The following is a 15,102-nucleotide window of genomic DNA, read 5'->3' as shown; positions in this document are numbered from 1 at the left end:
TTTTATGTATAATATTTATGTTATAATTTTTATAATATAACATATGGAAGTGGATAAATCCCTGGCGTCGGATGGTCTAACTAGTCTTTTCTATAAAAAGTGCTGGGAAGTGGTGAAAGAGGATTTGATGAAAGCGTTTCAAGATTTCCACCAACTGCAGCTCTGAAAAGAAGCCTTAATTCCACTTTCATATCTCTAATTCCTAAGGTGGAAGGGGCCACTAACATCAAGGATTTTAGACCCATCAGTTTGCTGAATAGCTTTTATAAAATTCTAGCTAAGGTTCTAGCAGAAAGACTGAAAACAATGTTGAGAACTGTGATTGCAAAGAACTAATTCGCATTTGTGCCGGGTAGACAGATGCTAGACAGTGTGCTGGTGCAAATGAGCTGATAGATTCAAGGAAATGGGAAGGTAATCAGGGCTGGTTTGCAAACTGGATTTGGAGAAGGCCTACACGACCATGTCAACTGGAAGTGTTTGGATTTGGTCTTGGAGAAGACGAGTTTTGGTCAAAAATGGAGGAACTGGATCAAAGTATGTATTTCCTCACCCAAATTTGCAGTTCTAGTTAATGGAGAACTGGCTGATTTCTTTAAGAGTTCTAGAGGTCTAAGGCATCCTGTTTATTTGTATAATGGAGATCTTGTCTCTGTTTGTAAACTGAGTGGGCGAAGAAGGTTTGTGGAAAGGGTTTGAGTCAGCTCCAGGAGGAGAAAAAGTTCAACTTCAGTTTGTAGACGACACCTTGTGTTTTATTGATGCAGATCTAGATCAAGTGGGGGTCATGCTTGGGGTGCTGAGCTGGTTTGAAGTGGTGACAGGCTTGAGAGTCAATTGGGCCAAGAGTAAAGTAATTCCAGTGGGGAAGGTAGAGAATCTTGAAACCCTTGCAGAAGCTCTTGCTTGTCAGGTTGGTTTCTTGCTGACAATGTACATTGGCCTCCCCCTAGGGGCCAAATGCTCCTCCTCACTAATTTGGGAACCGGTGGTGGAAAGACTAGAAAGGAAATTGGCTTCCAGGAAAGCCAAACATCTTTCCTTGGGGGGGGGGGGTAGAATCACTCTCCTAAAAAGCTCTCTCTCTAATCTTCCCTTCTACTTCCTCTCCCTCTTCCCAATCCCCACTAAAGTGACTCAGAAATTAGAAAGGCTTCAGAGGGATTTCCGGTGGAAAGCTTGGGAGGAGGAAAAGAAAATCCATTTGCTTAGTTGGAATCAGGTTTGTACCTCAAAGGAAAAAGGTGGCTTGGGGGTGAGGAGTCTGAAAACTTTCAATAGAGCGTTAATGGGAAAATGGATTTGGAGATTTGCAAGAGAAAGAGATAGTTGGTGGAGGAATTTACTTGCAGTCAAGTATGGAACATGTAGAGGGGACTGGTTAGCGAAGCCAAACCTTCCTTCCCTGGGGTGCTCTCTTTGGAAGAAGATAATGGAAGTCTACCCTCTTCTCCGCAATGGCTGCAATGGTCTGTCCCCTAAGTTGGGCTTAGGGCATCGCCTGAGTTTCTGGAAAGACAAGTGGTGCAATAACAGGTCCCTTGAAGAGATGTTCCCCCAGATTTTTCAACTTGCAGAAAACCAAGAGGTAAGGGTGGCAGATTGTTGTGAAGTGATTGGAAATAGATTTGCCTGGATTCCTGCTTTCAGAAGACCTTTTCAAGACTGGGAAGTGGTGGAGATGCCGGGCTTGCTCTCCAACCAGATGTTGAGCCCCTTGGAGATTATTGGATCTGGAAGTGGAATGCAGATGGAAGCTTCACTGTGGATTCCTCTGTCAGAAGGTTAGCGGGTGGATGAATTGAAAACTTTCCTGCTATTAAAATTTGGAACCAGATTCCCCCCTTCAAAGTGAATGCTTTGCTTTGGGCTATAGTTTTGGACAGAAATCTATCTAACCAGAATCTGGCCAGAAGAGGAGTCCTGATTCAGAACATGATGTGTGAGCTGTGTGGTCAAGCAGAAGAGGATAATAATCACCTGTTCATCCATTGTCCTATTTTGGCAGCACTTTGGGATCACTTCCTTTCTTTTGAAGGTCTTTCCTGGGTCATGCCAAAGCAAATTTCGGATCTGCTATCGAGCTGGGACCTGCAAGGCCTCTCTAAGCTGGCTAGAAGTGTCTGGTGGGCCATCCCTGCAGCTGTGATCAGTTCCATTTGGTTGGGGAGAAACAGAAGAATATTCCAAAATAAAGCTAAGAATGTAGACTGTCTTATCTCCTACGCTGTGGGAAAATTAGTGTCTTGGACTGCAGGTGTAATGTAATCTGGGAGTTTGTTCTCAGTGGTTGCTCCTCTTTTGGGGCTTACTTGTATGATTTTGTTTCAGTTAATAAATTTAAGTTACCTTTTTTCATTTTTTTTAATAATATCAAATATTATATGTAAACTAAACTAGGAATTTATAAACTAGAAAAGGTGAGAGAAAGGAAAGATAGAAGTTTAAACCATGTTAGGTGCATTAAAGAGGAAGATCAAAGAGTCTTGGTAAAAGATGAAGAAATCAAGGAAAGATGGGAAAACTATTTTGAAAAATTATTAAATGAACAACATGTAGAGGGTGCTAATGGAGGAGAGTAGAGATCATTAATGCTAATAGTGTTATAAATAACATGTACCTTTGCGAAATAACATGTCCTTTGATTAAATGATCTATGTTATGTTGTAATTGGCTATGGAGGAAACCTCTCCCTCAACAACATCTTTTTTATTTTCTGAATATCAATGAAATCTTCACTTTTCAAAAAAAAAAAAAAAGAACCATTGAAGTGAAAGAGATGTTGAATAAGATGAAGGGAAAGACATTAGGACATGATGGTATTTCGATATTAGTGTGGAAAGTATGGGAGAAGTAGGCTTCTTATGTCTATCTAAGGGGGGTGTTTGACAATGTGAATGCTTTTATTTTTACTTGCTTTCGAAATTTCTCTGTTAGCAGCAAAACAAAAACATTATCTAACATTATTTTTGTTTTGAGAACTGAAAACAATATGGTTTTGTTTGGTTTAGCTTCCCCTTGAGGATTAAATTGGGACTTTGGTTTTAAGAAGGGTTTAAGGGATAATGAATGTGATTCCCTCATTTTGTTATTAGCCAAACTGGATAAGGTTTTCTTGGGTCAAGATTTGAAGGACACTAGAATTTGGTCCACCTCCTTTGATGGTGTCTTTTCTTGTGCATCCTTTTTCAACCTCCTTATCCACTTTATTTCCTTGGGGGTGAACTTTCCAGTGAAAGAGATTTGGTGTAAGCTTATCCCTTCTAAAGTTCAAGTTTTGTGTTGGGAAGTGTTCCTTGGAAAGATCAATACTTGTGATATGCTACAGAAGAGAAGGCCTAACATGCGTCTCTCTCCTCATGTGTGTGTGCTTTGCAAAACTAGTGGCGAGACCAGTTGTAAGAATGAAGAAGGAAGAAAGGGGTTCATTCGAATGTATTGTGTATTCTATTGTTCACTCCCACAAAAAAAATCTAATATGAGAACATTTCTAAAAAAAAAACACTTCTAAGATAAGTAGGGTTTTGGAAAGTTGACGAGGGACTTCTTGTGGAAACCAGGGGAGGAGAGGAAGGATCATAGGGTGGATTGGGAAATAGTATCTCAAAGTAGTGCTGGTGGAGGGTTATGATTAGGTAACATTTGGAAGAAAAATGAAGCTTTGTTGGGGAAATGATCGTGGAGGTTTGAAGGTGAGAGGGATAAGTTGTGGACTTGGGTAATTTTGAGCATTCATGGTTTTTTGAGAAAATTTAACCAAGATTTATTGAGAATAAAAGGGGGGGGGGACAAGAGGAGATATACAAAACAGGGGAGGAACCCCTACAAGTTACAAAGGAGGAAGCTTGTCGCTATACAAATGCTCCAAATACACACCAAATTTAGCTAGGCCATCTGCAGTATGATTGTATTGCCTAGGAATCCAAACTAAGTTAACATTCAATCCATCCAAAGAATCCCAAGCTTCAGTCAGATAGTGATAAAGTCTCCAAGGGCCCCCTTTTTTGTCTCTTAACCATTTTATTGTATTTGCTGAATCACCTGCAATGATCAAATTCTGAATATCCAAATTCTTAATTATCCTGATTCCAGTGAGAGCAGCCATCACTCCAGCCTTTGTGGAGTCGGCCCAATCGATTGGGCCACTAAAAGTCCAGCAGATATTGCCCCTTTCGTTCCTTACTGTACCACCAATACCTGCAAAACCCGGATTGCCTAAGGCACAACCGTCAAAATTAAGGGTTATCACACCTTCACTGATGGAAACGGGATGCCTCAAGGGAGTTTGCTGAGGATGAGGTAGAAACAGAAAGGGGTGAATATTTCTGATAATATCATTGACTGAAAGTCCTTTAAATAGATCTGAATTCACCGACCAAAGGATGCAAAGATAGGTAATATCTGAGATTAACTCCTCCAAGGTTCTGCTTTTATTGTCAAAGATACGGGTGTTTCTTTCATCCCAAACGCCCCACATTACTGCATGAGGCACTGATTGCCAAAAGACTTTACCCCTTTTGCTAAGCCCTATTCCTTGCCATTGATTCAAGTTGTCCATAATGTGTTTTGGAAAAGCCCAGCTGTACCCTGACATATTCAAGAAATGGGACCATATCCTTTGAGTGAAGCTGCAATGAAGAAGGATGTGATTTGCAGATTCACCCTCGCTGAGACATAAAATACAAGCATGAGGAGAAACGGAGCGTCTTCCCAAAAGCTTTTTTCTGAAGGAGATCACAAGTATTAACTTTCTGGAGACAAGCTTCCCATACAAAGAAGCAAATTCTTGAGGGGATGTGGCTGCACCAAATTTTCTTGTAAGGAAAAGAGGGATGCTGATCTTCAGCAGTCAAAGCCCTGAACATAGACTTAGAAGAGAATTCGCCATTTGAGTGAAGGGTCCATATTCGGGTGTCAGAATGTGAGGGGGATATATAGGCATCTTTGACGGTTTGGATTAAAGCTATTAAATCAGAAATCTCCGTAGTCCCTTAGGGGTCTTCTGAGGTGGAGGTTTAAAGAATTCTTGGCGGACTGGTTTGGGAGGCAATCAGAAATAGAGGCTTCTTGGACAAGGGTGAGGTTAAACATCCTAGGGAAAGAGGCATCCAGGGTAGATTCCCCCCCGCCAAAGATCTTTCCAGAATTTAATTTTAGAACCATTTCCCACTTTATACCTTATAAAAGGAAAGAAGGAAGTATGAATGGAACATATACCTTTCCAAGGATTGATGGCCTTTATCCTGTTCAAATGGAGATTGCAATCCCACCTGTTTGTATTTCGTTCATATTTACTTGAGATGACAGCAGTCCAAAGAGCATTAGGTTCTTTCGGAAATCTCTAGAGCCATTTGCCTAGAAGAGAGGAATTTTTCTCTTTAAGCTGTCCAATACCCAAACCGCCTTCCTCTTTTGGTCTGCATACTTGTTTCCAGCTGACTAAATGGTTTCTCTTATCTCCACCACCTTCCCAAAGAAAATTCCTTTGAAGCTTTTCAATCTGATTTCTGATTTTGGTCGGAATCTGGAAGACAGGGAGAAAGTAGACCAGCAGATTTGAAAAGGAGGCCTTTAAGAGGGTAAGCCTACCCCCTTTGGAGAGATAACACTTTTTCCAAGTCGATAGTTTCTTCTCGCATTTCTCCAACACAGGACTCCAAAGTTGAGGGATTTTGGATTCCCTCCAAGAGGCATCCCAAGGTAGGTAATGGGGAGATTCTCCACTTTGCACCCCAATAAAGATTTGAAATTTTCTAGAAGATTCACTTCCACCGAGTTGATAGCCATAATACTGCTTTTGCAGAAATTAACTCTCATACCAGTGAGAATCTCGAAACATTCAATTACCATTTTAGAGTTTGTGATGTTGGTTATAGAGGCATCTAAGAATAGGATTATGTTGTCGGCGAACTGTAAGTGAGAGATGTGAAGTTTATCCCTACCCACTTTGAAACCTTTCACCATGTTGAAAAGAATTGACTTGTCAAAGAGATAATTAAATGTATCCATCACCAAAGTGAAAACTAAAGGGGAAAGAGGGAAACCTTGTCTTAGGTCCCTGCTTGCCTTGAAATAACCTTTCGCTTCACCATTTATCAATACTGAAAACCATGGAGAGCCAATACAACCTTTAATCCACCTGATCCAGTTTCTCCCAAAACCTCTTAGCCTTAAGTAATCAAGAATGCAGTCCCAATCCACTTTGTCGTACGCCTTCTCAAGATCAAGTTTCACAAGGACCCCCGGGATCCCAGAGGATTTTCTGTCTTCTACACACTCATTTGCAATAAGAATGCTGTCCACAATTTGGCTTCCTTTAACAAAAGCAAACTGATTTGGGGAAATTAGATCTTCAAGGATTTCTTTAAGTCTGTTGGCTAGAACCTTCGCCAAAATTTTGTATATGCTCCCAACCAAACTTATGGGTCTAAAGTCTTTAACTTCCAAGATTCCCCCTTTCTTAGGGATGAGGCAGAGAAAGGTAGAGTTAAGGCCCTTGTTAACAATGGCAGATGAATGGAAGCCCTGAAAAACTCCATGAGATCTGACTTTACAATTTCCCAACGTTTTTGGAAGATGATGGCTGGGACATTGGGACTTTGGCAAGGTCTACTAGAGCTTCTCCTTGGAAGTCTATACATGCCATTCTTCCTTCCTTTTTGCAGCATATCAGGTATGACCTCTGCTTTGGGAATCATGTAAAATTCTAGGAGCACATTTGGGTGGGTGATGTACCTTTAAAAGACCAAATTCCTTCCTTATTTTCTCTCTCCCGCTATAAAGACAAAGTTGTGTCTAGTTTTTTGGTTCCTTTCAAGTCTAACTTTGGGTTGGATTGGGATCTGGGGTTTAGAAGAGGTCTAAGGGATTAGAGGTGTAAAACGGGCCATGCTTGTGGCCTGTGCAAAGTGCGGGCCGTGTTCCCCTCCCCAGGGATAATTTGGGGGGTTGGCCTAGCACGACCCACGGCCCAAGCCCGTGCGAGCCCATGCCATGGGCCTGGGCGTGCGCCGAATAGGACCAGAGTAGTTTTTTTTGACATTTTTTTATTTCTTTGCTAAGTAAAACTAAAACATTTAACTTTCCTTTGGGAACTATTTGAAAAAATAAGAAATCTAACAAAGAAATGAAAAAAATACTTTACCAAATAAGAAGTCAAAGAGACAAAGACTCAAATTGAATAACAAATTGGAAGAAAAATAGGAATTTTATTTCATTTAAATTTGAATGATACAAAGCATACAATGGTCAAATGAATGAAATATGAAAATTGGAAAATGGAATAAATTAATAAAATATAAAAAATGCAATATAGTTACAAATTGAAAATAAAAAAATTACATTATTAAAAAATATCAAATAAATAAAATAAAATAAAAAAAATTACAATAATTTGAAAAAATGCTATACAACTATTGAGTATACAAAAAATATTGACTTCATCATTTTCTCCTATTGTTCTTGACTTTAATCATCTGCTTCAGGTGAAACATCAAGTGTAGCTATTGGAAGGGGTATTTTGGTCATTGTGAAGTTATTTATCACTTTACCCAAAATGCCCCCCAAACTAGCTGCTATATAGCTGTTGGGGGGCATTTGTCTCATTCTTTCTCCCCCCTCCCCCAAAAAAAAAGAAACCAAAATACATAAATACCCCCCTATATAGTTGTTGGGGGGTATTTCTGTAACCCTCTCCAAAAAAGTCCCCAATGACTAGTTCATCGGGCGGGTCGAGCGCAACCCGTGTCGTGTTGGCCCATGGACTTGGAACCCCAGGCCCAACACGACTTGGACCATTTTGCCGGGCCTGGCACGGCCTGCGTGCCGTTGTGCCATGCCGGTCCAAATTTGGGCCGGGCCACGGGTGGCACTGCCCGATTTACACCTCTATAAGGGATTTAGAAGTTGAAAATGTCATGAATCTGATTCAGATCTTAAATGGGGTGGTGTTGGATCCCTCAGAGAGGGATAAGAGATCGTGGACTCTAGCTCCCTCGGGGACCTTCTCTTGTGTTTCCTTCTTTAAGTCCCTCTTGCGTTCAATCAGTAATTTTGCACAAAATTTTCCAGTAAAGGAAGTTTGGAGTGAGCCAATTCCTCTAAGGATTGGAGATTTTTGTTGGGAATCCTTCTTGGATAGATGTAATACTTGTGACTTACTCCAAAGAAAAAGGCCTTTTTGGTGCTTGTCTCCAAATCGATGCATTCTTTGCAAGGCTAATGGTGAAAGCTCTTACCACTTAGTAATTTCTTGCCCCTTTGGTGCTTGTTATTTGGGACTGGTTTCTTTCTCTATGTGGTTGCAGGTGGACCCCACCGCCAAATATTCAAAGCTTGTTTAACTCTTTGTTCCTTAGATGGCCAAAGAAAAGGGTAAAGATTATGTGGAGGTGTGTGAGGGCTGCTATTTGCTAGACTATTTGGGAGGAAAGGAACTCCAGAACTTTTTTCTGAAAATGAAAGAAATAAAGACGGTGTTATTGAAGTAATAACAGTTAGGGTGGTGCACTAGTTAAAATCTTTGGACTTGTTTGATGATGTTTCGACGGATATGTTTCTGAACAGTTGGATGGAGGTGGCTAATTCTGCTCTTGCTCGTTCTTCTGCTTGTCTTGTGTGGTCACCACCAGGCTGTGGCTTTATAAAGTTAAATTTTGATGGTAGTAGCGAGGGCAATTCAGGTCCTTCAGGTGTAGGAGGTATCTTTAGAGATGAGAATGGGGAGGTGAATGCAATGTATTCAGGTCCCATTGGGGTTGGGGACTCTCTTAGAGCTGAAGTCTATGCTGTACTGGAGGGTATAAGGAAGACCAATGAACTAAATATACAAAGCTAGTCGTTGAAGGGGACTCAAAGCTAGTGTTAAGCTGGTTATAGAAGGAAAGTGGACTTTGGGAATTTGCTAATGAGAGGAGGGAAATTAAATGGCTAATTAGGGGGTTGGAAATCTAATTTCAATGGGTGAAGAGAACACTAAATGCATTTGCAGATGCTTTGGCAAAGAAGGGGATGGGAAGGGATCAAATGTCTTGTGCTGTATTGTAAGTTTTTATGTTGTTTTCTCGGAAAGAGTTAAGCCATTTTATCTCTCTCTGGAGTGTTGTAACTAGTTTATTTATTAATATAATGAATTCCTGTTATTGATAAAAAGAACAGATTACAAAAATGTCCTTATTTGGGTGCCCAAATATAAAAGAGGGTAAAGAAAAAAAAACCTCTCGATAAATTATCAAAAAAAAAACCTCTCAATACAATGTATTCTCAACACTCCCCCTCAAGCTAAGCATAGATGTCTATCATGCCTAGCTTGCCTAAATTATTGTCAAACTTTGGTTTGTAGACCCCCTTGGTGAGAGAATCAGCAAGTTGGTCTCCTGATCTCATGAAGGGTAGGCAAATCTCTCCACTGGCTATCTTCTATTTGATGAAATGTTGGTCTACTTCAATGTGCTTTGTACGGTCATGTTGCATATGATTATGAGCAATGTTTATAGATGCTTGGTTGTCACAGTAAAGTCTCACTGGAGTATCTGTCTGAATTCCCATTTCTATCAATAAGGTTTTTAACCAAAGCAACTCAGACACACCATGCGCCATTGCCCTGTATTTTGCCTTTGCACTAAAATGAGCAACAACTGATTGTTTCTTGCTTCTCCATAAAACCACATTGCCCCTACTAAAGTATAGTATCTGGATGTAGATCTCCCATCATCAACAAATCCTGCCCATTCTGTATCTGTATAAGCCTCAATTTTCAACTGTCCATGATTGACCAGGACATCCCTTCAAATATGTAAGAATTCTATTGACAACTTGCATATAAAAGGTCCTTGGCTCATGCATATATTGGCTTACCACACCAACTGCATAGGATATGTCAGGTCTAGTCAAGCAGAGGTAAAGGAGCCAACCAACTAATCTTTGGGATTGTTAGTTAGTTCCACCCTATTGGACATTGGCCACTGCTTAGCTACAACAACATGACCAAATTCTGTACAAATGATAAAAGCATTCAAACCTTCCAAATTTTTAGATGAAAAAGAATGAACCTTGTTGTCTTCAAAATGTTTGAGTCTCAAATGCACATACCACAACCACCTACTCTGAAATGATTGGCAAATTGACAGAAGCCTGAAATACCAAACCAGTCTCCAAATCCTTTTCCTATCCTTCCTCACATGTTTTTACTTTGTCCTTCCTGATGTAGCCAAAACCTCTTGCCTCAATAAATTGTTGCAACAAATCAGCCACTTTCTTCCTTTCAAAAACTTCCACTCCAGCAAACGATGCTACATACAAAAATCCTTTAAACTGCATCACCCTCTCTTTAGCAACAATCACCAAAGATTTTCTCTTTCTTTGATTTTCAATAGAATTCCATCCTCATCTTTTATTTTATCCAGAAAAGAAACTCTCTGCTTCAATATCTGCAGAATTTCTCCACCCCTTCAAGTGAGACAGAATTCCATCCTCAGAAGTCCAAGCAAGCAAAAGACACATCTACTAACACTTCCTCTACTGTTTGTGGGCAACACCGAGACATCATTCCTTCCTAGGATACCCTAACTTTTTTTTAACCCAAATTGGCCACCGCCCTGCATATAACCAGTACAACTGAACCAAAACAGCTTTGAAATACACACTAGGTTGAGATATTTTTTATCTCCTTAAAGGATATTATTGTCAAAATGTGGCTGATCAGAGATGAAAATGGTTCTTTTTGACTTAAGAGACAACCTTCAACTTAAAAGAGCAGAGGCCTCTGTTTTATAAATCTCTCTGAGAGGGTTCTGTCATGATCTTCTCTCCACCCTATATTCATGGAAAAACTTTTGACCTATGTGACCTGGATAAGGCACCCTTGTACAAGTATCTGGGTATCATAGGTTTTGGCCCAACAGAATTGCCATTTGGTCAAAATAAACACCTTTTATGGACAAGTTTTATTTTTTTGATAGGTTATGGACAGATTTTATTTTAAAAACTTGAAAACTTTAAACAGTTAATATTAATGGGAAACCACTGGTACAAAGTTGGGTATATGATATGGTAAGGTTGATTTAGATTGTGGGAATGAATGCATGGCTAATCCAGTGGCCCCCCTATCTGAGCTTGATAGATGGTTTAGATGGGTCACCAAATTCCTCCCTGTGGCAGAAATAAGTTTAATCATGTAGAGAAGCTTCCTACTTGATGTAATTAAGAAACCTTTTTGACAATAAGTGTGGGTGTGCACACACACACACATATGACCTGTGGAGATCAAGACTCCAAGGATTCAGAACTGACCAGTCTAAATAACGTGATATAGAAACCATAAAGAGAGAAGAGAGAAACCAGAAGCTAAAGGGTTTTCTAGTAGCATTAATCCCCATTCCAAGGAACCTTACTTTATTGAAGAGACGCTACATATAGGTCAAAATGAATAAAAAATATATATAAATATACATATACAAGGTGCTACTGCTGGACAGTAGTGCAGTAAGGAAACTATGTACAACACTTACTTTCTTGTCTGTACAAGATGGAAACAGTATGAACTATGAGTTACCTTCATGGTACTTCATTGATTATTTTTGTTTTTAGTTACATTTTTTTATTGGAAACGGTAACTTCATTAATACAACTTAAGAATAACTTTCCAGAGTTAAGTACAGCTGTCAATCCCTAAACAGGTGTTGAGCCCTCAGTACTCTTTCTTACAAAACTGCCCAGAACATTCTCTCCCTCACAGTCCCTTGTTTAGCCAACGTGTCAGCTAAACCATTAGCTGATCTCCTTGTCCATTTGAAGAACGTATTGATCTCCCTTGTTGTGTTGAGGATTTCCCTTATGGGCTGTTTTTAGTTACTTTTCTCAAGAAATATCTTCCTGGGATGTTATCAATTGTCTACAAAATGCAAATTTTATATTTGTAAGCATTGTATTAATGTCTTGTCACTTTTTATTGGAGCATTGTTGGTTATTTTGATATTTAATGGCCATTTTTTTGTGGATCATGTCTGGGCATCACTATGGATGTCTGTGTGCATTTTTTTCAGAGAAGTTGATGTATTTTTCTGAGAAGTTCGATTCAAAGTTATTCTTATCCCGGATACACCAAGAAACAAGTGCTGCTGACTTGGAGGCTGGTGCTCTTGCTTTAAAAACTGATCTTAAAGGAAGGACTCAACAGAGAAAGCAGTTAGTAAAAGAAAATTTTGACTGTTTTGTCTCCTGCAAGACAACAATTGATGGTATGCTACCATTGTATCTCATCTGGATTTGTTGGTATAATCTTTGTGATAACAGTATATTCGAGTTTGTTTTAGTTGTCACTAGGTGGTTTTTCATTTCTTATTTTAAATAATGCTTATTGTGCTTCTGGTGCATCACTTTTCTTGTCATTTGAATGTTTCTCAGTTAATTTTATTGTGAGGACTTCTGACAGTTTTAATTCTTGAGCAGATATTGAATCAAAATTGAGGCGGATAGAGGAAGATCCTGATGGTGCAGGAACTACTCATTTGTATAATTGTATACAAGGTGTTAGTTCACAGGCAAAGCGTGCTTTTGAACCATTATTTGAGAGGCAGGTTGGAAAAATCTTAATACCAAATTGATCATCAAATTTGAAGATTTTGGATATTATTTCGGTCAAATGAGCTTGATATGCATTTTATTTTCCTACACTGACATCATGGTAGGTTCAAGCAGAGAAGATCAGGTCTGTTCAAGGAATGCTCCAGAGGTTCCGCACACTATTTAATTTGCCAAGTGCAATTCGTGGGAACATCAACAAGGGTGAATATGACTTGGCAGTTAGAGAATACATGAAAGCAAAGTCGATTGTCCTGCCTTCCCATGTACATATGAATTTCCCTCTTTTTTAAGCAATTATAATTTGCATGTAATATTGCTTGAGGCAAATAATTTTTTTATTGGTAACAGCAAGTTTTATTAATTTATAATAAAAGAATGAGGTACAAAATTGGTAACAGCAAATATTTTTGATAGGTTAGTGTTGAAGTTTGACCTGCCATAGAATTCTGTCTTGTTCGTTGACTGTAGAGTAAAGTAGACAGCAAGAAGTAGGAGAGGAAAGAAGAAAAGAGAGAAGAGAGAAAAGAGAGAAAGGCTGGTTCGAATTAGGGAAAAAAGTTAATCCCTTGATTCGGCCAGACCTATTATTATATTATTGACTTATTGAAAAAGACTTGAGTGCCCTTCTTTAAGTAAGAGGCACTCGAACTAACATAACAGTACACATCAGCATTCTCAACAAGTACAAAGACTGAAATACCCCTTCACTAACACCACTAACACTCCCCCTCAAGCTGGTGAGTATATATCATATAATCCCAGCTTGTTACATATGTAGTCCACTCTCCCCCGACTCAAGCCTTTTGTAAACAAGTCTGCCCACTGGTTTCCCGTACTAACATATGCAGTTTCTATCACCCCATTCAGCACCTTCTCTCTCACAAAATGACAGTCAACTTCGATGTGCTTGGTTCTTTCATGAAACACTGGATTGGAAGAGATATGAACCGCTGCCTGATTGTCACAGTAGAGCTTCATTGGAGTACTGATGTCATATCCTATCTCCTGTAGAAGGTTCCTCAGCCACACTAGTTCACAAGCAGTATGTGCCATGGCCCTATATTCCGCTTCTGCACTGCTTCTTGCCACAACTGTTTGCTTCTTACTTTTCCATGTTACCAGGTTACCCCCCAGAAAGGTGCAATAGCCTGTGGTAGATCGTCTATCAGACATAGAACCTGCCCAATCAGCATCGGTGTATCCTTCTACTACCAGTTTTCCACCACTTCTGTACAGCAAACCACGACCAGGAGCTCCTTTCAGATACCTCACAATCCTTAGCACTGCATTCCAATGTGGGACCAAAGGTTTCTGCATGAACTGACTCACCACACTAACCGCAAATGAAATATCTGGCCGAGTAATGGTTAGATAGTTTAGTTTGCCTACAAGTCGTCGGTATCTGCCAGGCTCTTCAAACACTTCACCTATATCACTGCTCAGCCTCGTATTTGTTTCCATAGGTGTCTCAGCCGGTTTAGTACCCAACAATCCTGTTTCTTCCAGTAAATCAAGCACATATTTCCTCTGGCACAAATTAATGCCATGCTTAGATCTTGCTACCTCTATGCCCAAAAAGTATTTCAACTTGCCAAGGTCCTTTGTCTGAAAGTGTTCCTGTAGGAATACCTTCAATCTGTCAATGCCCATTTTATCATTCCCAGTCACAACGATATCATCCACATACACCACCAATATTATTTTACCTGCCGAAGAGTCAAGACTGAAGACAGAGTGATCAACTTGGCACTGTTTCAGACCAAACTTCTTGACCACCTCACTGAACCTACCAAACCATGCTCGAGGGGACTGTTTAAGTCCATAAATAGCCTTCTTAAGTCTACATACCTTACCATCCTCCCCCTGAGCAACAAACCCAGGTGGTTGCTCCATGTAGACCTCCTCGAGCAAATCCCCATGCAAAAAGGCATTTTTGATATCGAGCTGATGGAGAGGCCAACCAGACATAGCTGCAAGAGAGATGACGACACGAACTGACCCTATCTTAGCAACCGGGGAGAACGTCTCCGTGTAGTCAATGCCATAGGTTTGGGAGTACCCTTTGGCAACCAGCCGCGCCTTCAGGCGCTCAACACGACCATCTGGCAAGTACTTAACACTATACACCCACTTACAACCGACAGCCTGCTTCCCAGGAGGAAGAGCGGTGAGATCCCAAGTGTGATTATGATGCAAAGCAGAGAGCTCTTCTTCCATAGCACGGCACCACTCTGGAGAGGTAAGGGCTTCCTGGACATCCTTAGGAACAACCACGGAGGATAACAAAGATATGAACTGGCGATGGGAAGCGGAGAGGTGGGTAAGTGAAACAAAATTGGAAATAGGGTGAAGGGTGCAAGTACGCTTACCTTTCCGTAAGGCAATAGGAAGATCTAGGTCGGAGGCTGGTGTCGAAGCTGGAGCTGGATCTGTCGACGGTGATGAAGCTGGAGGAGCTGCAGCCGGTACACGTGGGCGATGTGTATACACGTGACGGATGGGTGGACGGTCAACCAATGG

At 40.3% G+C, this 15,102-nt stretch overlaps 1 protein-coding gene across 2 annotated transcripts in view; it reads left to right on the top strand.

Annotated features, from left to right (window-relative positions):
- Positions 1 to 15,102, top strand: part of LOC104599887 (exocyst complex component SEC5A-like) — a 71,740-nt gene that overhangs the window by 13,852 nt on the left and 42,786 nt on the right. For both annotated transcript variants that reach the window (XR_016076027.1, XM_010262631.3), the window contains exons 4-6: positions 12,042 to 12,236; positions 12,448 to 12,575; positions 12,687 to 12,845. Coding sequence is in view for 1 of the 2 variants with exons in the window: in XM_010262631.3 (XP_010260933.1) it covers positions 12,042 to 12,236; positions 12,448 to 12,575; positions 12,687 to 12,845 (482 nt within the window). In the remaining variant the exon portion in view is untranslated. The remainder of the gene's footprint in view (positions 1 to 12,041; positions 12,237 to 12,447; positions 12,576 to 12,686; positions 12,846 to 15,102) is intronic.

This window comes from Nelumbo nucifera, chromosome 5 (assembly GCF_055504915.1).
Source record: "Nelumbo nucifera cultivar China Antique chromosome 5, China Antique-T2T, whole genome shotgun sequence".
Classification (NCBI taxonomy): Eukaryota; Viridiplantae; Streptophyta; class Magnoliopsida; order Proteales; family Nelumbonaceae; genus Nelumbo; species Nelumbo nucifera.
This window is presented reverse-complemented; position numbering and strand designations above follow the sequence as displayed.